The sequence below is a fragment of the Plodia interpunctella genome, chromosome Z (assembly GCF_027563975.2).
Source record: "Plodia interpunctella isolate USDA-ARS_2022_Savannah chromosome Z, ilPloInte3.2, whole genome shotgun sequence".
NCBI classification, from domain to species: Eukaryota; Metazoa; Arthropoda; class Insecta; order Lepidoptera; family Pyralidae; genus Plodia; species Plodia interpunctella.
Window position 1 is genome coordinate 3650653 of NC_071324.2, and position 22261 is coordinate 3672913.

Below are 22261 nucleotides of genomic sequence, written 5' to 3' on the forward strand. Positions count from 1 at the left end.
AAACAATACAAATCTCAATGAACCTCCATTTGACATGGATGAATGTTTTTTAAACAGTTTCAGTTGAACGACAGCAACGACACTGACATTTTGGTCATTATTTACATCAAAGCAATCTTAGGAGGCTAGTTTAAATTGTTTAATTTTAAAATAGCCCAGGGTAGATAATTACTATGAATAAAAACGTATTGGCAAAAACGGGTTCTAAGCCCGGGGATAAGAAGAAAAAAGAGGCCCCGAAAAAGTTACCACCGGAATTCGCTATTACGCCGAGTACTTCACACACCCAATACTTTAGAAAGGATAGATATGTAGATGAATTCAATAGAATAACGACAGAAGAGTATTTGGGTTATACAGAGTCTGTATCAGGGTCATCAGACACGTTTCAATGTGTTCACAAGCAAGGTAAAAAATATACTGCCAAAGGGCAGCTGAGGAGAAACTTACAGAAAGAATTGGACCCTGCTCCAGCGGGTACGTAGCAATAGCAGATTGTCGAACTTGTTTCACATAAATTTCTCTTAACCATATTCTAGACATAATCTTAAGACCTTTTCAACATCATCGTATTTTATTTATTTTATTTCCGATACTCAGTTTACCCTAGTTAAAAATACAACACAAGTAGTATTTTAACTAGGGTAAACTGATTACAACAACATCATTACGATAACTAAATAATATTGACGCCAAGAACAGAATCTTTAAACTTAAAAATTTATTGAATTACAAGACTAATGTCAAAATAATAATGTGTAATAAATGTCCAAAAACGTAAAGATTAAAAATATTGGTACCAGCTGATAAAATAGGCTAAAATAGCAAGCAATTGTAACGACAATTGCGATGGCAGAAATTATTCTTCATATAATTTTAATAAAGCCATAGTCAATGGTATTTTTATGACAGTGACATTCGTGTCGGCAGTAGCCAAGCCGCCGGCGATATCGCCTTACCCGGCGTCCTAGGTTAGCGTCAGAACGCTCCACGGCGCGCTGCATTATTGGAAGTATAACACATAGGTTTTTAGGAGGAAAGCCCGGGGCCGCAACTGAAATAAGCGAGAAGAGGTGTCTTACTCAATCATACAAAATGCATTGGACAAATTTTAGAATGCCCTAGATATAGAGTATTTTTGTAATAAAATTCCTATGGGAGCAGAGCATGGAAGCGCAGCTAGGAAATACATTCATAATTAATACTGTCACCACACGCCACGCGTGTCGCGTTGCGTTTCGCGTTTGTAGTTGACCTAGGAAGCCGGACTAGCAATAAGAAAGTGCGGTATATAACGATTGTCCTGCTATTTGATTGTTGGTAGCTAGCTTTCCCTTACCCACATACCCTATTTTACGACGTGGTCAGTTTTCCCCTGTTGTCACATGAGTTGCAAACTAATGAATTCACATCAGCTACATTATTGTATTATCCGATCATCCTATTCTAATATTATAATAAAATTGTGAGAGTAAGTTTGTTACATCTTCACGCTTTAACTAGTAAACAAATCTTGATACCTTTCGTCCCGGAAAAGCAACATGCGGGTGGTCCGCAGAGCGTTTCGACCGCAGCGGACGCGCTGTCACTACAATATTTCAAATTTTAACAAAGACAAGAATGAGTTTTACTATATGACTTTACATTAATTACTCTGTACTATAGTAATTATACCATTATTCTATGATAGACTACACGTGCCTCGAGGCTTCGCTTCCGCGGGAACTATGGGTTTCTTGATTATCCCGTAAACCTCCATAGTATATAGTTTTTCAAATCTGACCAGAAGTTCCAATGATTTGCATTCAAACGAACTAGCTTTGATGGTGTAGTAATTGCCCTTCAGGCACCTTGAGCAATATACCGCTCTGGCCATTTTTCGAGCAACGCCCAAAGCCGAGGTTCGTTCTCACCTGGGAGCCCTTTGAGCTGTTACTGTTTCGGCTGTACGGTCCTTGCGACTGTCGCCATATTTCCATTATAGAGATAAAGAAGATTATAGGAATACGCTCAAATGAAAAAAACCTACTATGGCTCTCCTTCATTTCAGCCGCTAAACAGCAGTGCTTGCATTGTTGTGTTCCGGTTTGAAGGGTGAGAGGGGCAGTGTGATTACAAGTTATTGTGGCAAAATATCCTAGGCCAGAAATTGGGTAGTGCGCGTGTGACACCTCGGGTGTTGCAGGCCTTGATAGGCTGTAGTGCCCAATTACCATCAGGTCTCATATACATACAGGTAATTTCACTTCATAAAGTCAACACACTGATATTCTATACTTGATGATTATTCTTAAATGATACATGATTTTATCTTATAGATCCCAAATGGATCAAAGAGTGCCCACCAGCTTTCGAGTGGGAGATGGCCGAAACCCTGGTGTTCCTTGTCAATGACCCGGTGGTGCACAAGTCGTATGACCGACTTTTAGCCCACATAGCCGACTTCTCCAGAACAGCTGCCAAGGGATACGTATCCTTTGACTTGCATTCATATATAAATTAAAATTATATCCTTACATATTATAACACAAAGGCCACTGCCGCGTCGTCTGTCTGTTCGTGATAAACTCAAAAACTGATGATTTAGATAGTGCGATTTCAGACGAAGGTTTAGGTGTATAATTTGTAAAGTTTTTACACGAGCGACGCCGGGACGGTCCGCTAATCATATATTTATTAACATAAATTGAAAAGACATACAAGAAAGGGTACTTTTTTGAACAGTGTTTTTAGTGTGTGTAGTTACTGGACTATAGTCCAGTGCACTAGGAATGCATTTGCAAAAGCAGCAACCTTAGCCCAGGGAACGGGCAGCGCAGAAGATCCCATGCCCATGCTCTGTCAAGGATGACCGATTAAGAAGATATTTAGTAGTAACTCTTACCCGCAGTTTCGCGTTAAAATCCCATGGGGAATGTAGGTATTTATTCCAGGAATGAAAAGTAGCCTATGCCTTTCTCCACAGGTGCTCTTTAACTAGGTGTATTAAGCCCCGGGGAATGTTCCCCGTGGGAATCTCTTCTATGGAATTTTTGGGATAAGTTATTTGTATTTTCAGGTTATATTCTACCCGTGTACCAAATTTCATAACAATCCGTCCAGTAGATTTTGCTTGAAAGCGTAACAAACATACACACAAACATTCTCACAAACATTAGCATTTATGATAGCTGATTTATAGTATTAGAAAAATAGGATTTCAAGAATAATGGAGAACGCAATTTAAATTTAAGAATTTATTTTTTTCGTTTCATAAACCTAAGTACATGTTAATTTTGCAGAAAGGGCGTGCAATGCCAAATAAAAGTGGCTTAAATTCTAAAATAGTGCTATCATTTGAGTAGCATTAACTAATACTAATATATAAAAATAAATAATCTCCTATATATCTATCAGAAATTACACATTTTGGACAGCTTATGCACAGTAGTGGATTTTTTGGTCGAAATGCAAGTGAAGAAGCCTAAGCTTCGGCCGGCGTTGATATCCCTGCTAAAGAATATGGATAAACCGATTTTGTTGAATGCTGCATCCGATGTCATCACGTATTTTGAAAGGCTTCGGGACTATATAGGGTTCCTAGGTCAGAATATTTGTTTCATTTTTCTTTGACCGGATGAACATTTGTGTATACATATTTTATTATAACCGGCCTTTACTATTCAAAGTAAGGCCCTTTCCTACATTCTAAGAGAATGTAATCGTTTTATCCATTATAATAATAATTATTAGCCTAATCCTTATACATTTTATAAAATAAAGTCCTCTGCCGCGTCTGTTTGTCTGTTGCGATAAACTCAAAAACATTCTCACGTGGTTTTCACCAATAGATTGTGTGATTCCTGGAGAAGGTTTAGGTTTGGGTTTTGTTTTATTCGTTTTTACCCAAGCGAAGGTGGGACGGCCTTTAGTAGTTTATTAATTAGATGGATAGAACACTATTATACGTTAAATTATAGATGTCGAGACGCCGTAATAGGACCAAGACTCATAGAAAGTTGATATACTTAGTAATAAATTAATAAGGATCTTGTGCCACTAGCAGCGCATGCTAACGAAGACAGCACGCTATCGAGGACGAAGCTATCGCTCGGGGGATTTTACTCCTATTATAGTGTATGGCCCATATAGCGGGGGACGTGAGGCTTTGTAGGGCGGCCAGGGCCGGATTTGGGTCCAAGCCTTGAGACAATGACGGATTAATCTTACCGAGCAATAGCAATACATTCGTTACTTCTTACTTCCAAAGAAATTTTACGCAGTTGGCCCTGTTGATTGAGCCATTTCTGCATAACAGTTTAGTTTACTGCTTATTCGAGACAGCTCAGCTCCTTTGTGTTCTTTGACCATTGTGTAGGTGTTATTACAATAAAACTGGTGACAGATTTTATCCAAGTAGTAAATATGCGAGGCAGTAGCCTCACTGGATGTACCTAAATCCGGCCCTGGGGACGGTGATCAAGTCGTTAGTTGGAAAGTCATAACGACGTGAGGCTCTGATTGGTGAGGTATTTAGGTTTGTCTACTGCATGAAGTTCTTACCATTAAGTATTCTAAATATGCTAACTAGTTTAACTGAAGAGCAAAATTCCTATTCTAATTACCTACATTAGAATTTAATTCTACGTTATTGGATATTACAAAACTGGAAATTATTGAAATAAAATAATATAAGAAAAATAATCGATTGATCGTTCATTGGAAATCAAATCATTGTTAACCTTTTTTCTGATAGTTAAACGTGATCACATTAACTTTGGTTATATGCATATTAAATATTTGGGTAGATAAAAATAACACATTTAAAATTAAAAGAACAAAAACTAAACAAAAAAATATAGTATCACGAGAATAAATCCTCAAATCTTACATAGGTACGTATATAGATATAAAAGATTCTAGATTCTAGATTTAGAGATTTAGAAAAAGATCATTGGGATCGAATCGAATCTGGGACCTCCATTGTTGCAGCCCAGTAAGCAACCATTCTGAGATTGTGTATCATCAGTGGACTGTTTCTAACTAAGATGATGATGAGATTTGTGTTCAGGCTACCTCCTGATGCGGGTGGAGGACGATGAACTGTTCGAGCTGGTCTCTAAAGGCATTCTGTACCAACTGTCGGCGCCGGATTCAGCGCGCGGCCCCGGCACGGTTCACGTCCGGCATTCTCTGGCGGCTGGGGCTCCTGTGCTGGTCGAGACATCAGTGAGGATGCTCGCTGTCGCCTGGTCGTCCCGGTTCCCGACTTTCCTCGAGATCGCGCTGCTGATCGCCTTGAACGATGCTGATATATGTAAGATGTCCCACGTTCCTAAGGATAAGCAGATAGTTGACCATTCTTTCTCTGATCCCCGGCCGGAAAATGTAGAAATAAAATTGTTACTATACAGACCTACACGTAATAAATGTATTAATTTATCGTGATTAAGTTCACTTACAATACCTACACTGAAACAAGAATACATTAACGTCTCCATGTCATAAAATGTCTAATCACAATGGCGGCGTCAATCAGTCCAATGTCACACGAGTCTGTAGACTATGAGTATAACCATTATTTATCGGCCCGATAATTTCATGAATGTGTTCGAAGAGGTGAGCTCGGTCGAGTGATTGAGACACTGCACTGTCGTGAACTCCCAGGGTCAAATCCTAATTTTCTCACTTTAACTTGAGTTGGTTTACGAATTTGTAACCTCAAATCTCAAAATGAAATAGCTAAAATGATGTCGTAAAAATATAGTTTAGTTACGTAACTAATCGGTATTTTTCCCTCAGGTTTTGAAATGATTAAAGAAAACATATTGGAGAATATCTTCTGCCGCTTTAACCCATACTTCCCAAAGCGAAATCTCCCTTGTTACGACGTCAGCCCCGATAACCCTCAGGATATCAATGTAATGTTAGGTAAGTTGTAGTAGACGTACTTACAAAGATGAACCTTTCCTAACATAAGTTGTGTGACGATAGGCGGGATTGAGGCAGACGAGTGGGCCTTGTCAGCCCCATGGCGCAACCAGCTTGGAAAAAAAATACGAGAAAACGAAAATTGTCAAACTGCAACTATCTCTTTTAAAGTGAAAGGTATGGTTGTGGAATTCAGTTGAGGAATTGTATGATTTTAACCATGCTTATTACATTACTATCGTTTAAGTAATAGTTTTAGACATAAAATAATTGATGTGTTTCTTTTATTCCTGTGAAATTGTGTACTATCTGAAAATCTTGTGGATCGTCGTCAGTTAATGTCGAGTATCTGTAGTAGTATATACCAATTGATCGGATAAATAAGGTACCTAGGTAAGACAATTTTGATGGTTTCAGGTGACAGTACTCTCAACATGACAACCACTTTGTCATTACTGCTGTTGCTGGCCAAGACTGTTAAAAAATTGATCGAAGATAACCCAAAGTACCGGATCCTCTTGCCGTGTCCCGATTCTTATAGCCAAAGGTAACTATTCTCTCTTTCTTATCATAGCTTCTTCCCGGTTTCCATCATTGAGTTTCGAAACCCAAGGACCGCCCTCCAACTTTTAGTACTCCGATATTATAACTTACATTGATAACTTACAATATACAACCATTGCATTATTGTAATCTTTATGATAGAATGTGTGCCAGTGAGATGCGATCGACTTAACATAACTATATTTAATGACTTAACATTTTAGGTGCTTCATCTGGGCGTACAGATACGAGTGCCGAGCAAGGGAGCACAACCACCAAAGGATTACCTTGACCATCATCGTAACGGTCCTCTTGAAATGCTTTGGGGAACGCCTGTCGCAGTTTTCCACGTTATTCATGCCTGGTCAGCAACCGTTTCATTTCTTTTTTAATTATTTAAATTAACTTTGAGAGGGCAAATATAAGACTGACGTTAAAATTTTGAGTGTGTGAGGGGACTGACGGGGATAAAAAATACCATAAAATTAAAGTCACTTTAAGATCAACAATCACTCTGAACATTGCGTCGTATAAATTACATGTTAAGACAGATGGACGACTATGGATATGAATGAAAAAGAAATAATGGTCCTACTTTTGCGCAGTTGTGTGCTTTCTTCTATTAATAAATGTAAAACTATTATACCAGAGTGATTGATGAGTTTCCTCTAGCCCTTCCTTTATTAGGCTTCAGCGAGAACAACATGGCGAAACAAGAACGCTACAGTGATCAATTTTCCAACCAGGATTCCCGATTTCTTTGGTTAAAACTTGTATGTTGCTTTTTGTAGATATAATGTCGCTGTCAGTGTTGACGGAGCTGCCACTGCGTGACGACTGGACACGGGTGGTGATCTTCAACACGCGCGGACAGCTGCAGCAGGCTGATGTCCACTTCAAGAAACTGCTCATCGAACTCTCCGTGGAGTGCATTAAGACCTTCCCTTACAATAAATATGTAAATATGGGTGGAAACATAAATTTTTCCAGTCTTCAACACTTTCTCAAGCTGCCCAACTCATGTTACTGTAGTGAGGGCCATGAAGGGTAAACTACGTTGAATAGTTCCTTCTTTGGATCAGTGACCCAAAACATGATCTTAGGTTTCGATATCGGAGGTCACCACTCCTGTGCCAATAAAGTCTTTGAAGGTCATTCAAGGGGCTTCGCAGGGACGTCACCCTTGGCAATCTGCGCCATAGCTAATATAGCTCATAGTTGCAACATATTCCATCTTTTCCTACGGTCCTTCTTCTCTAGTTGCAATTGTAGAAGGTATAATTATACATAAAGTAACTAATTTGAACCAGTAACTGTCCATAGCAACACCCTGTCATTAACCTCGTTAAAGTATTTTATGATTATTGCAGATGGTTGAAGCACGACATTGGTTCGTCGGGCTGATGTACCTGCTGGACCCAGGGCTCTGCTACCTGCGAGCCAAGTGGTCTCAGGCCCTCTTTGCCGAAATCCGCATGATCGCATTACAGGCTCTCGTGTGCACGCTAACCTTAGCACCTCATAATCTGGCAAGAGATCATGGCTTGTATCGAAGGTAACGTAAAAACAATTGGCTGTATGGTTCCAGCCCTGAGTCCACTTCATTTCTTACTGTGAATTGAGGGATAAAAAGGCATTGCAACGAAGGGATGACAAGCCAGGCAACAGCGGAATTTCCAAGGATGACGTCAATTTTAACATAACATATTAAACACAGCACATATTAAAAATATCTCGTCCATTGCCTCACTCCGCTCTTGATTTATGTATGATATTTTGTTTCGATTCCAGTCCGATTAGTTGATTCATCTTAACCTATTTTTAGATCTTTCTCCGCAATCTTAGATGTTGTATAAAATAACGCCGATGAAATTTAAATATATTAAATATATAGGTTTATTTGACATTGATTTTTCAGATCTTACAAACTATTTCTACTCTTTTTGATCTCTTTTTGGTTTTATATCAAAATTTTTGTGTCATTCAAATATTTGCGGTGGATGAAAACTACATACAAACTCATGGGGCACCGGGCAATAATAAGCGTCACTGACACCGCTTCAGAGCTTTAGTAATTCTGCGAGTAATATTCTCTCCTTCAGCGTGTGTTCTCCGTCTTATAAACCAAGCAACGGATTTTGATCTAGTTTTCACTTATGTAGTAAAGACAATTTATTCCCGAAGATTTATAGACTTCTAGCGAAGCAGGGCCTGGTCACTAGTTATTTTTTCTTTTTTGTTGTATTTTTTAATAAATCAACACTCATTAATTTCAAACAGGATCATGTGGTACATCGAGTGGTACTCGGAGAGTCCGTACGAGCTGTCCGTGCTGTACTGGTGCATGCGGCTGTTGCAGGTCGCCACCTACACCAGGGACACGCCGGAGCGCGAGCGCTCCATCTTTGACCTCTTCGACACTCACGGCGTCATCATTCTGATACGTGAATACTTTTCTGTTTACAAACCATTAATTTTTGGACCACCTGTGCCCGCAAGTTTGGTGCACGGTTAGAATTAGAATAAACTTGGATGGGACATAAGGGCACTTTTATTTTTTTTTATGGGAACGGTGCATTGGCCGCCTAATGTCGGATAATTTCGTAACTTGATTTAAGTCGCCGAGGTCGTAGTCTGAAAATAGTTCATGAATAAGTTCTGTTATTATAAGATATGAAATTATCTTAATTTTTAAATACATCTTTTCTCTCCACACGGTGATATGATCTTCAGACACCAACTTCAGTTAGTAAACGATTACGAATTCTAGGTATTTGATACCTAATTAATGTTTACAAAATTCATATCGCGATCAAATTGCAGACCTGTGCTACACGCTGCTAGCACAGAAGACTCCACCGGTAGAAAAGTGCCAAGCCATCATAGCCCTTAGTCTCAAGATGCTTGCCAGCGCAGTCGTGTACCACCAGAAGGTGACCTGCTGCGTGTACCCTCACATCAAGTGGCCAGCTTCCGTCCACACAATAGCTACTAAGATGTTGGACGTAGCTATTTATTCCCTCGAGAGACACTACATAATTTGTGATAGGCGAGTTTCTGATTATACCTACATTCGTGCTCCAATTTTTTTTTAAACAGTATAGTCTCAAGAAAATAATAGGTATCTATACTATGACGACAGTATGACGTTCAAAAAGGGTATAAAGTAAATAAATCAATAAATATATTAGGACAAATCACACAGATTGAGCTCTAGCCCAAAAGTAAGTTCGAGACTTGTGTTATGGGATACTAACTCAACGATACTATATTTTTATCAAATACATATATAGATAAACATCCAAGACCGGGCCAATCAGAAAAAGATCATTGTCCATCATGACCCGACCGGGGATTGAACCCGGGACCTCTCGGTTCAGAGGCAAGAATCTTACCACTGCGCCACCGAGGTAGTCAAATTACTTACAAGGATACTTAATAATGTTCAGCATTAGCATATGAAAATATATCGACTGGTCCAATATTATAGGTAGTTATTATTATCTTGTAAGTTTGTACGGCAGTAAAGTTCATAAGAGATGGACTTTTGTTATGTTGTTTTTTTAATATTAAGAAACAAAAAATATGAAATTCTTACACACGAATTTGCAGGTAACAAAATATCTGTATAACTAAAGTTCATTTTGTTTTTATGTCGAAAGGATGCTTACAATTAAAAAGGATCGTATCAAATTTAAATGCTGCAGGCCTTGGTCTCGATTGAGTATTACACTATACTCAATATTGTAGCAAATATTATATTTACAACATATAGCTGTGGTGAATTTGTCCTTTGCAATGTTTTAAAATGTGGCCCATGGCCACCCCAGCCAAACTGGCTGGTACCACCACCTTCACCCTCCACCCTTCGGCGGACCCAACCAAGCGTTTTTAAACCAAATATGATTAGTTTGATTGGATTGGACCCTCCATAAGGAACCATCACCAGTGGAACGTCATATCATATGTTCTGAAATTTGTCTATAAAATGATTCGATTTGAATGCTTCTTATTCTTTCCAGATGGTTAATTTCTTTGGTGAACTTTGTATGGGAGGGCATCATATGGAACACCGAATACAGACAGAAGTTTTTGGCCAACAACGGGATGTATACGCTTTTGGATCTCATCACCGTAAGTTCACCATCAATTTTCACAGAGGACATACACAAATGTCACCTAATTTGGTCTTAGTAGATTTTGAGCAACTTGGCTGTGACAGATGGACGGACAGACAGACGAGTAATCCTATAAGGCTTGCGTTTTTCATTTTTATGCGGAACCCTAAAGAAGTTCAAATGTATTTCCACCTACAGATGGTGAACGCGCCAGTGCAGTGCATAACTTTGGCATTGGTGTGCGACGTGGCGCGCGCAGGTGACGCTATTGGGCAGATGATCACCTGGAGGGCCAACCTGGGGGCTTCTGATGCTGTGAGCCTCACTCTTTCTCTGTCCGATTATTGTTCATCTTATCGCATCAGAATGGCTATTCAAATGGTGTTCGACCAGTATGTGGTCACGCAGATCGATCTGCTTCGTTCAAGTCGTGTCTACATTGCAGGGGCATTTGGGACGTGGGGCAGTTGGCATTACTTTTTATTGTTTTATTCTTGGATGTAACGCCCCGAAGCCTAGGGTCAGCATAAGAAACGAACCTATAAATTTTGAAGAACGGAATTAGAAGTTGGAAGTGGTAGGTAAATTTCGTAGTTTCAATTCTTTGAATGTAAATCTACTTAGTTGAATTATTAGAAAATAAACAAATTTATAATTTTAGCACCCCTGCCTGGTGAAGCGTGGGGCCACCATAGCCACCCTTCTAGCGGCCATATTCCGTGACGAATGCCGAGAAACCGGAGTGCCACTCAGTGAAAATGGAATTATACAAGGTTTTTTTATACTAACTGACAAATATAGCCCTAGAAAATTTGCGTAACCCACTGTGACGTACAACCTGATAGGCACAACTAGGAATCTATGTTATATGGAATATTTTATCCAAATCACGGATAGGTGATGACTAAACATGATGGTTTCCTTCGGGGGTGGCAATAACCCTCGACAGAGATTTGTGGAAAAAGGAAGAGGAGGCCCAGCTGTGGGACACATCAATAGGCTAATAAAAAAGGTGTAACCAAAAAATCTTGTAGGTAATTAATTTTTTTCAAGCTTTTCTAATACTTATTTTCTAGTACGTATGTCTACTTAGTAATTAGTATAATGACGTAACCTTAATATTTCGCACAGATCTTGAAAACCCCATCATGTCATCTGATATGAAATCTGCCATAAAGAATCACTCCATTGCTGGTTGTATGGTGGCTGGGGATATAGCTGGGTCCAGGATGTCCAAGGTGTTATGGACGGGTTCCATTATTTCTTTCTTATCGAATGTATTATTGCCAACACTGGTGTCAGATTTGTTTCTAGTCGTCTAAAGGCAACTGACATGGCTTTTATGGCTTCCTATCGCACTCTGATGGCAAGTGGTTTCCTCATGATATTTTCCTTTTCTGGAAACAAGAGGTGGTCTATGAGAATTAAGTAAGTCTTTTTTGTATGTACATTAGTGAGATTGATAGATACTATAGGTCCAAAGACCGGTTTCCATTTTATTACCACTATTTTACTACTGAACATGCAAACAGGCATGTGTCCCACCTGATGGGAAGTGGTCACCGCAGCCTATGGACGCCTGTAACACCAAGGATGTCACACGCGCGTTGCCGAATCTGAATGAATCTTTTCACAACCTTTATGTAGAACTCACTGTTGTAGGTATATAGTCTCTAGGGAAAACCATGGCAGAAAGCTAATCTTTTTAATTATTACATTAATATGTAAAGATGATCTCTTTATGATTTAATCGGACTCGAAAGTTTTTTGTTCCAGGCATTTGCAATATTACATTTGCTATCAGAAGATTTGGAGAGCAAGGTTATGTTGGCTGATGAAGCTTACAAATTATATAAAAACGTTCATTTAGCACCTGAAGACGAGGTACATATGCTACTTACACTTCACTAACATGTTAATGAGGTAGTATACCTACTTTCCATAATAAGAAACTTATAAAATATAAGGTCGTTTAGAAATAAAATTATTTCCTCAAGAATAATATTGTCTGCCTTTTAGGTGGTTCCTTATGCATTTGATGGTGGGTTTACCTACCTATATAATTTTATTTCGATTTTGTGTATTTCAACAATTTTGAGCGTACTTCAAGTCACTGCTGTAGGCAACTTTCACGCCAATTCGTATGGTCCCGTTCCAGTCTCATCCATTACTTTCCCGTGACCCAAACAATTTCAACTGACCAACTGGTGGTTTACTAACCGGTCTGGATCACCACCACAGAACTTTATCGATTGATTTCTTTATCCACTGACTCTGTCACTTCTTTCCTCCGATGGTCTTCTCTTCTAGCCATGCAACCATGGTAAAGAGATGATATATTTTGCCACCTGCAAATATTCGAGCCATATTGAATATATTGGCGCCATATTTGATATATTGGCATGCACTCACTTGGTAAGGTAAATGCACTTAGAGATGATGATGTTCGCAGGCTGTGCTCATACTGTGCTCGCATTACCTCACATTGAAGTTGAACGAGGTTTGGATAGAGAACAGCCAGAGTGTGGAACCCGTGGCGGTGGACAACGAAATACTCCGCGAATTCCTACTTATCGTCCAGTTAGTGACTATGTTTCAAGTCTTTGTAAAACGGGATTGTTTTTGTTATGATGGTCAACCAATTTAATAAATTTAATGGACTTTCAAACCAACTTTGAATCTTCGTATAATGATCCAGCGGCATTGTTAGTCTACGATTTATTACAATGATCTTAATTATATCTAGAACATACATATATTTTTACAATTTTCTTATCTCGTCATCTACCCTATTTAAAGTCTCAGGCCTTCTTTTTCTATTTAATGTTTTCCAAATCGTGTCACAGAGGTTGGGCGTCAAAAGTGAAGCGTCAGCAAGAAGACGTCATTGAAAAAGACAGAAAGAAGGTAGGGGTCGCTTTGTTTTCAATATATGGAATTAGGTAACGCTTTTCGATACGGTATGAGCTTTTCGATGTTAATATCCACTTACGTGCAAAGTTGCAAAGAAAATAAAAAGTTTATTCAGAACAGGTTTTTGAATGTTTTTAGACAAGGTGTGATTTTTATCGAATTCGATTAACTGAACCACTGCTTCTAGAGATTACCCCTACATCCATTAAAATCCATCTTGGAGATCCATTGATGGAGATGACTTTATGTTATCACACCGAAGTGCAGCACTAAAAATAATAATATGGATCAATTGACAGCACATTTTAACATTGAATGTCGGATAATACGTCATGTTATATTATGGCATGGCTTTCTAGTAACTACTACAGTTTTGCTTAAAATCAGCTTAGGTAACTAAGCTGATTTTAAGCAGAACTGTAAAAAGTTTATTTTTACCGAATATTTTTTTCTTTCCGATGCTTCCTAAAACTAGACAAACGTAATACGTTCCGTGCGGGTAGTTTGCATTGGTGCTACCATCTATATTGAGCTTTGCATCATATATTCTTGTTTGATGAAATACAGGAACATGAAGAGGAATTTTCGCTGTATGCGTTCTTAGCGCGTGTCCGCCTGAACATAGCTCTGGATGCTCTGCGCGAAGTGCGGTGCGTAGCGAGGTCAGCTGACAGGCAGTGCATTGCGCACACGCTGCTCTTCGAGGCGGTCAATGCGCATCATCGCCGCTCTTTGTCTACCAAAGCTATGAAAAACCAAATACTGAAGACTTTCTGGCCGAAGCTGGATGATTCGGTTAGTTTAATATGAATTAGTGGTGAGGATGGTTATTTTTTATGCAGATCTTGTGCTTCGTGGCATCTTCTCCCCGAAATCAACCGAGAACGTGCGGAGATGAGAGAGAATTATTGTTTTCGATCACACAAATCCTACTGGAATACCTGTAGGATTTCTGTGATCGGAATAGCCTTCCGTATTCCCATCCCGAAATTCTCGCCTATTGTGCTCTTTTTTACAAAAAATAAAGTGTTGGTATTTTTCTCTTCGTTACGGAATTTGATCATTTATATTTTTAAATATTTATTTCAGAATATGACTGGACAGTACGTTAAAGTCTTCAGCATCCAACGTAAAGACAAAATTAAGCCTAGGGAAGACTATCCTCCGTCATGATTGTTCCTTACCAAGATAATGTTCTGATTAGAAGTGTATTTTTAAAAATATAACTTAAGTTTGGGTAACTAAATATGCCTTGTTTATTTATAAAAGTTTTTGCAAGAGAACAGCTTTCTTTTCTAGCTGTATGATACAAAATTTCAAGAATACTGCTTTTGGTACTGGTCATGAAGAGGTAACAAACTTACTAATATTAGTCAGGGCAATGGAATGAGATTATAATTTTTTGAAAGATGATCGGATAAATAAAATTACCCATAGTCACACTGGTATGGCAAATTGATGTGATGAAGGACAGGAGTATGGAACACAAACACATGTACATTAAAAGTCAATTTATTTGTGATAACAAATAATTATGACATCAGCAAATTGTCTATGTAGGACATTAAAAGCATAAAATTTGCAAAGGTTGAGTAAGTAAATAAAAATAGTTGGAAAGTAACTTGGCACTTTTTCTTGTATCAATAAAATGTAAAATTAAATCAATGAAAGTATGACTATAATAAGGCACTTAAACGTCGCAAAATAGAATTAAGATAACCGAGCTCGTTCTCACGTCTGCTGCGATAAAGTTTCTGTTTGTGATATCATCCTTTTGATTATTGTATCGGTTTTTCTTACAATAGTTTGTATGGAATTTGTCAAGACGTCATTTATTTTATTGTCTACGTACGAATGTCTATGTAATATTGGAAATGGCAAATAATGGAATTTACATATACTATAGCGTACATAGAATATTGCATTTTGGCGAAATTATTATCGTAATAACGTTATTTCATAAACTTGGATTATTATTTGAGTAATTTTAAATATTTGAATTCGTTTCTCCGGAAAAGTATATGTTGTTTGTATATCATAATCCTAACTACGACTACAACCATACAAAATTAAACCTATAAATTTATTATATAGAGTACAGAATAGGTCACTTATGTCGAAGAATTGTTTTGGCGTATATTTTAAGCATTACAAATATACCTTACAATTACGTCTACGTTGACAAGAAATCTAAAAAGAATATAACAATTTTATAAATATCTAATCTCAACGCTATCAAAAAAATTATTCATGAATTAAATTTTTGTTTTTTCTCTATTACTCAATTTCATTAGAAATTATTATAGAAGTTCTAATTTTGCAGCTTTAAATTAATGATCGACTTAAAATATAGTATTTAGTGACAAGAATGTGAATAAAAACTAAAAAAACGCGAACACTTAATGTTCATCTGACACCTTGAACCAAACTCAATTATGATAAATATAATTACCTAAATAATTAGTAGGTATTTAAATGATCATAATAAGCCTTACAATTTACTGGTCGGTAATCGTTATTTTATAACTGTCGCCGTCACTGTAGGTAATTATATTTATTGTGCGCATTTTCATGAAAACATTATTATAATACATCCAAATAGTAAAATAGGCCCCAATGGGTTGATTTTTGAAAATCCTATATTTGACTGACATCCATTTATAATGTTAGTATAGAAAATAAGGATGTTGATACACTCATAGCCGTCGCAGAAGCTTACCACAGAAATAGGTATCTTCAATATTTTTACACATACAGGCGTGATATATGTTCATATGTATATTTTAATATGCCAGACTTAAATGCTTCGCACTTCGGTTTGAACTATATCAACGAACTGACGTTGATGCGTAATGGGTGTACATTTTGTTTCTCTGTCCCTAGTTCGAAGTTGCGGGAGATGTCGACATTACGTCGCAAATTCAGTTCATTTATACGTATGGGATCTAAGATTTTAACAAGCACAAATAGACACGAGCCCCTGTCAATAAAACAATATTTTCTTGTTGTTTTTAATTTTAAATTCAATGTGAAATACTGAAAAGAGATATGTTGTCAAAACAAAAAACTTACTATTCCAGGCTCGTTCAGAAAATATTTTTTTATTAATGAGGAGGTTCAATATTACCTTCTGTATATGTTAACAAATTATTTCAATACAAAACATTATCATTTGTGCCAGTTTAACAGGTAATCAAATAAACAAATCACAGATTTAGCAGTTAAATTAATATTTTTTGAAAATAAAGAGCATTTCTCGCAATAAAATAGAATTCTAAAAATATATAACCAATTAAGTTAGTTCTTTAAATTTTGATAAAATTTGGAATAACATTTAACGATATTTGTAATATCTACGTTTTATAAATGCTTCTTTAATAGTAAATATCTAATAAAAGCTAGTAATTATACTATTTACAATTATGATAAAATTACAACAAAAGTCGCCAAATTACAATAAATAATTTTAAAAAGCATTACAAAATGAGCAAATATTTATTTTGCTCCACTTTGTCTTCTCAAACAGGGTAAGACCGAATACCAGTAGCGCTCTAATTAGAATTTTTAACCAACTGCAAAGATAAGAGTGATGTATAATATTTGTTGGGATAATAAACTTAATGTAACTAAGAGCGCCACGGGTCTCACCCATTTCCAACAATCTAAAGAGATATCATATCACAATATATCAAGCTCACGACTCGTTACCTACACTTCTCATAAATAGGCCAATGTGATTTACAATGAACATTAAACATTTTGACCTCACTATTCAATTCTTAAGTATTTTGTAGTGTAACTTATTACGAATTCCACTTCTAATGATATATCGATCATGATCACGAAACAAATTCAGAGAAGGGTACAGTGTATCAAAATGTGCGCGGTTACGATCAATTTTGCATAGGCGCCGCGGAAAGGGGCGGAAACAGTTAGATATATAATGAAAATAAATCTTTCCATACGTAAAAACTTACATTAGGGACGATGAACTTGATGTAAAGGCAGAGTTAAGTGGTTACCCTGTCTGTTTTCCGCCCCGCGTAATATCACACACCTTTTTTTTGGTAATGACATGGGGCATCTTCTCTATATTTGTGTCATGACCATAATGCTAGAGTTCTAGATATTATTGATTATTGTAAAAAATAACATGAAACACAATTTCGATAAATGCTAGGCCAAAATGTTTTTTTTTAATTACTCTACCTATTTACTTACATGCAACAAATTAAATTGAATAATGAATAAATTTACAATGAATGAATGAATATAGATACATTTTATACAAAATTTGAGATACATTCACGATTACATATGTAGCTCAGGTTGAATATTCATTGTCTTACACATTTTTTATTTCAATTACATTTAATTATTTATTTTTATTAAGACTGATTCAACCAATTTAGACTTTATTGTGACGTCAATAAGATCTATACGCTACTTTAATCAATCGAAAAGATTACATTTATAGACAAATTAACAACGCAAAAAATCAATTACATCATACTTCAACCTCAGTCAGGTCTTGTCACGTGTAACAGTAATTTAAGTTTCATAGGATTTTTGACTACTCAGAAAAAAAGGAACACTATGTCTGAAATGCTAAAGGCGTGTAGTGCGCCTTTGCCATCGATTCTCGATACAGTGTGGTTGTCGTTGCGTCACAATGGCACATTGCGATTGGTTAGCTGCGTCTCACTGCGAATATATTCGATAGTGAGAAGTAAAATATAAACCTGTAGTCCACTGACCTCTGGAAGACTGCAAAGGTCATGCCTATACAAAGTGGATTAAAAATCCAACGTAAAAAAATCGACCCATCTCAATTAATATTATTGATAAGATTCGTGAATTTTTCGTAAGGGAAAACTATTTAATCTTTTGAAAAAAATTCGACTGATCGTCAACTTGTACGAATTTACAGAATGGTTTATTTGAAATTATGATTATGATTATGGAAACGATCGATGGGGGAAATCGTGGTCACGTAATTTATACGGATTTTGAATCCGCACGTCAACATGTCTTGATAACGATAATCGTTGGATAGGGATGCTTCTGTATTTAATTGTTTAATGAAAGTATAGAAAAAGATATTTTTTGGAAAATGAAACGACACGAGATAATTTCGCATCATTCGCAAGCAAAGAACAGTCACAGCGATTTATACATGAAGCTGTGTCATTATTAACCAAAGTATATTTGGGCAAACCCTATAAGCAAAAAAATATATACTCATACAGTAATAAAAAATGAGATTATATTTGAGCCAATCATATTTTACGTTCGATCACAGTGTGCCAAACCCGGCTACTATTGGTAGTAACCAATACAATATAGCATATCGTAAATAGGAATCGATTATTATGAGCGAGATAGAACATGTTGTGCTAAGCCATGACTTCGGTCAGCTTAACATACTGCAATTAATAAAAGTTAATTTACACCAGAGGGTGTACAAAAGATATACGTGTCAAATTCGCTGTTGCCACTGGAAATTAATTAGCTTGCGTCTGCAGTCAAATAACCATTGTCAATTTATTAGTTACACCTTAAGTTTTACTAAATGCTAGTGTACACCCACTGCGTAATGCGAGCGCGTATTCTGTTTTGCTTTTGTATGAAATTATACTACACTACAAATCCATACAAAAAAAGCGCAGAGTTAAAAATCCAAGGTCATATAATAAGATTCTTATATCACTAAAAAGGAGTCCTTTCATAAAAACAAACAGAAAATACCGTGACATCACTTATTCAGAGTTCTCCGAGGTGCTGAGCATGGATGCAACCATGTTGTCAAACTCCGGAACTGCTTCTTCGAACATCTTCAACTGCTGGGACAGTGAGTCAGAGTCTGTGGAGGCGGATGCCTCGGCCATGAGGTCCGTCCACTCGTCGCTCACTGATCTAGCCTGAACACACTCTTGGTAGAAATTCGCCAAGTCTGCCATAGGACTCCCATCCGCGAACGGAAAATCCTGAAATTTTGACAATATTCTATATATTATAATATCGTAATTATTATTAGGCTTTTGCCCAGCATTGGGACATGTTGTAGCAGAATGAATAAATAGTTAAACTGAATTAATGCTGCAAGGGTGATGACATTTTAATTTATTTCTGTTTTTCAAATAACTAATGGCCATACTTAAAACCTCAAGTTTACCTTACAACCATTTACCACACAAAACATCTTGAATAATAGTATCAAAAATAAATCTCACCATGAGACTGGAATATTTGTCACCATTCTTGGCCCTGGGCACCTCAATGGCCTTGCTCGGAGGATGGGGGGCGGAGGAAATGGCTTCGCCGCTGCTTCCCGGCTTGGCGTTGTCTATCCTCTCAGCTGTTGTCAAATTCTTCATTTTCTATGTAATATATAATTTGTTAGTAGTCAATTTAATTGCAAGTTTGAAATTAGATCTTTAAAACTTTTTTAGTCAATGCAATATGGTATTGTGACACGACCAAAATAAAGTCGTAAAGTGATTGGCTGCAGCCATGTCCTGTGTTTGTGTCACTGGAAAAGTTTCAATAATATAATGCAATGTCATACTAAGCACTCTGGTGGAAAAGTGATATTTAAACAACTAGTTTGAAATTTACTAAGCCCTCGTACCATGAGATGAAATAACTAACCTTTTCAATTTTATCCGTCTCTGCTAGGAGCCAGGTCATAGGAGGTTCCGGAGGCAATTGTTGACTAAGTGCGTCATGCAGCTCCCGAATTTTGACTTCATCTACAAACGCTCCAGCAGTCAGTGGCTTGGATAAGTCTATTTCTTTCTTTTCTTGGTTTGCTCTTCTGTAAATAATTAATTAACAAAAAGTTACAATCTGAATTTAAATTTTTGGAGATATTTATTCCTCATTGTTTAGGTGCTACAATCTACTCATATATGTAGTCTTCCAGAAAACTGTTGAAATGGATTCATTTCATGGTTTCAAATGAATCCTACCAACCATTTACTAAATATTTATACTAACTTCGGGCTTTCTGTAAAGAAATGGTCACTCTTGACCATAATATCACTGACAGTGCTAGATGATGTGACAGCCTCAGCAGACTTAATTTTGTCTTCAGGCAACATAGTCATCTTTGTTCTGTATACTACTTCTATTAGGATTGTCCCAAGTGGTGTCCTCAACTCACTTACTTTTATATGTTTATAATTTTCACCTGAAACATGAAATCTTTGTAATTCTGTATAACTAGTAGTATCATAATCTTATCCATCTGTAGTGGATTGTATGTTTTATCTTGATAATATCATAAGTATATATAAGTATGTCACTTTGATACAAATTCTTTGAAAGACCACTCTGTAAAATAATGCAGACATTTTCTCACCTAATAATTTTATGTTTGGTTCGCCACCATATATTTTGTGTAAAATTTTGTATGACTCCTTGTGTTGTGATCGTGACATTTTGTAGGCTGGTGTTACCCTAGAGATGCTCAAAGTAGACTTCAACATGATGCTCATACGATAATAAATTGTGGTTACTGAGCTGGAGTTTTGGTCAGCACTGCTGGGTATGATCTTGACCGTCCACAATTCTAACACCATGCCTTCACCGTCACTTGTCCGTAAAGATATTTCTATGCAGAAAACTTTTGTCAGGGCATCTACGACTTCCCCGTTCAACACTCCATCGGTATCTTGATTAACTTCAGGCTCATCAGGGATGGATAAGTTAAACTATAAATGAAAATAAAATTTATAAGTACCCTCATGTCAGCAGTATGTTAAACTTCTTTGCATGTCAATTGCAGATAAAATGTATATGTAAAATATAATATATTAACAAATAATATTAATAATAAATAATGTATTAACAATAAATAATTATGTAGCACAGAATTTGCCAAATGAATTTGCAAATGCAGGGTACATGTAAAATAAAAATTTTAAATGCAGATCTAGACTATTCTATCTAATCTAACAAAAATATTTCGAACCAAGCAAGTTCAAAGGCTAACAAAATGTTACATATCGCAGTATACAAAACAACAAAGGAGAAAATTCGCAATAGCATGCTGCACATGCTGTGGTTTTCGAAGCACGTGGTACCACAACTTGATAAGTCTATAGAACTTTGAAGATAGGAGACACAACACGACACTTACCCACTGCAAATTCGGCTGCTGACCATTTTCCGCGGCAATCGCGGAATTATAGTCCTGAGTAATCTTCTTACCCTGCCTACTTTGCACCACAATCTGTGCCACCTTCAAAGTCAATATTTTTATGAACTTATACAATTTTAACCTGTCAGCTTCCGTAAACTTCGCACTATCACCCATGATCAGTCAGTATTGTTTTCTAATAAATCTAGTAGAATATTGTCTTAAAAACTGCGCAGCGATAAGTACATGTTCTTACTAGTTTACAACGAACGACAATGACCTTAAATGTGTCATTACGATATAATATTTAAAGTGGAGGTAGTTTTACAATTATTGCTCATTAATTTATAATATACAGCATCTAATAGAACATTTAAATTTCCATTATTTCAACAAGGAAATGTAACGTCGCGAAAACACGAAAGGCTGTGGGCAGGTTATGATATGGATAAAAGAAAAGAGCAAAACATATTTTTATAAGAGCTACTATTGGTTGTTTAAATTACATTTTCAAATAGAAACAGACATCGGATTGGTTCATCAAAAATAAATTGTGTTTGATAGGCTATTTTCGAAGAGTCACGTCAAACCTTTATGTCATAGTCGCTGACAAAATAGAGAAAAAAAAGTGACG

At 36.8% G+C, this 22261-nt stretch overlaps 2 protein-coding genes across 2 annotated transcripts; one reads left to right on the forward strand and one right to left on the reverse strand.

The window, feature by feature from the left end:
• The first annotated feature begins 116 nt into the window (after window positions 1-116).
• On the forward strand, window positions 117-14730 carry LOC128683024 (uncharacterized). The gene is made up of 20 exons (XM_053768179.1): window positions 117-477; window positions 2319-2470; window positions 3397-3583; window positions 5051-5296; window positions 5782-5910; window positions 6328-6457; window positions 6678-6817; window positions 7245-7411; window positions 7824-8008; window positions 8734-8897; window positions 9277-9502; window positions 10476-10587; window positions 10770-10886; window positions 11233-11344; window positions 11703-11809; window positions 12348-12455; window positions 13024-13151; window positions 13418-13478; window positions 14052-14279; window positions 14574-14730. Exons 1-20 carry the CDS (start codon window positions 174-176, stop codon window positions 14655-14657), a joined length of 3087 nt encoding a protein of 1028 aa, XP_053624154.1. The 5' UTR covers window positions 117-173; the 3' UTR covers window positions 14658-14730.
• A 4126-nt stretch (window positions 14731-18856) lies between these two features.
• On the reverse strand, window positions 18857-22077 carry LOC128683054 (autophagy-related protein 13 homolog). Its single transcript, XM_053768255.2, has 6 exons — window positions 21628-22077; window positions 20848-21199; window positions 20484-20676; window positions 20136-20301; window positions 19718-19864; window positions 18857-19471 (listed from the first exon to the last, which is right to left on the reverse strand). Exons 1-6 carry the CDS (start codon window positions 21802-21804, stop codon window positions 19244-19246), a joined length of 1263 nt encoding a protein of 420 aa, XP_053624230.1. The 5' UTR covers window positions 21805-22077; the 3' UTR covers window positions 18857-19243.
• Between the last annotated feature and the right edge of the window lie 184 nt (window positions 22078-22261).

Bases quoted from the DNA above. Each gene is read 5' to 3' on its own strand.
- LOC128683054 (XM_053768255.2), bottom strand. From the start codon at position 21,804: ATGGGTGATAGTGCGAAGTTTACGGAAGCTGACAGGTTAAAATTGTAT. The intron at 20,302-20,483 runs GTTAGTATAAAT...AATTATTTACAG, and splicing joins TTCTTTACAGAAAGCCCGAA to AAGAGCAAACCAAGAAAAGA. The intron at 19,472-19,717 runs GTGAGATTTATT...TCAAAATTTCAG, and splicing joins ACAAATATTCCAGTCTCATG to GATTTTCCGTTCGCGGATGG.
- LOC128683024 (XM_053768179.1), top strand. From the start codon at position 174: ATGAATAAAAACGTATTGGCAAAAACGGGTTCTAAGCCCGGGGATAAG. The intron at 6,818-7,244 runs GTCAGCAACCGT...TGCTTTTTGTAG, and splicing joins TTCCACGTTATTCATGCCTG to ATATAATGTCGCTGTCAGTG. The intron at 10,887-11,232 runs GTGAGCCTCACT...TTATAATTTTAG, and splicing joins ACCTGGGGGCTTCTGATGCT to CACCCCTGCCTGGTGAAGCG.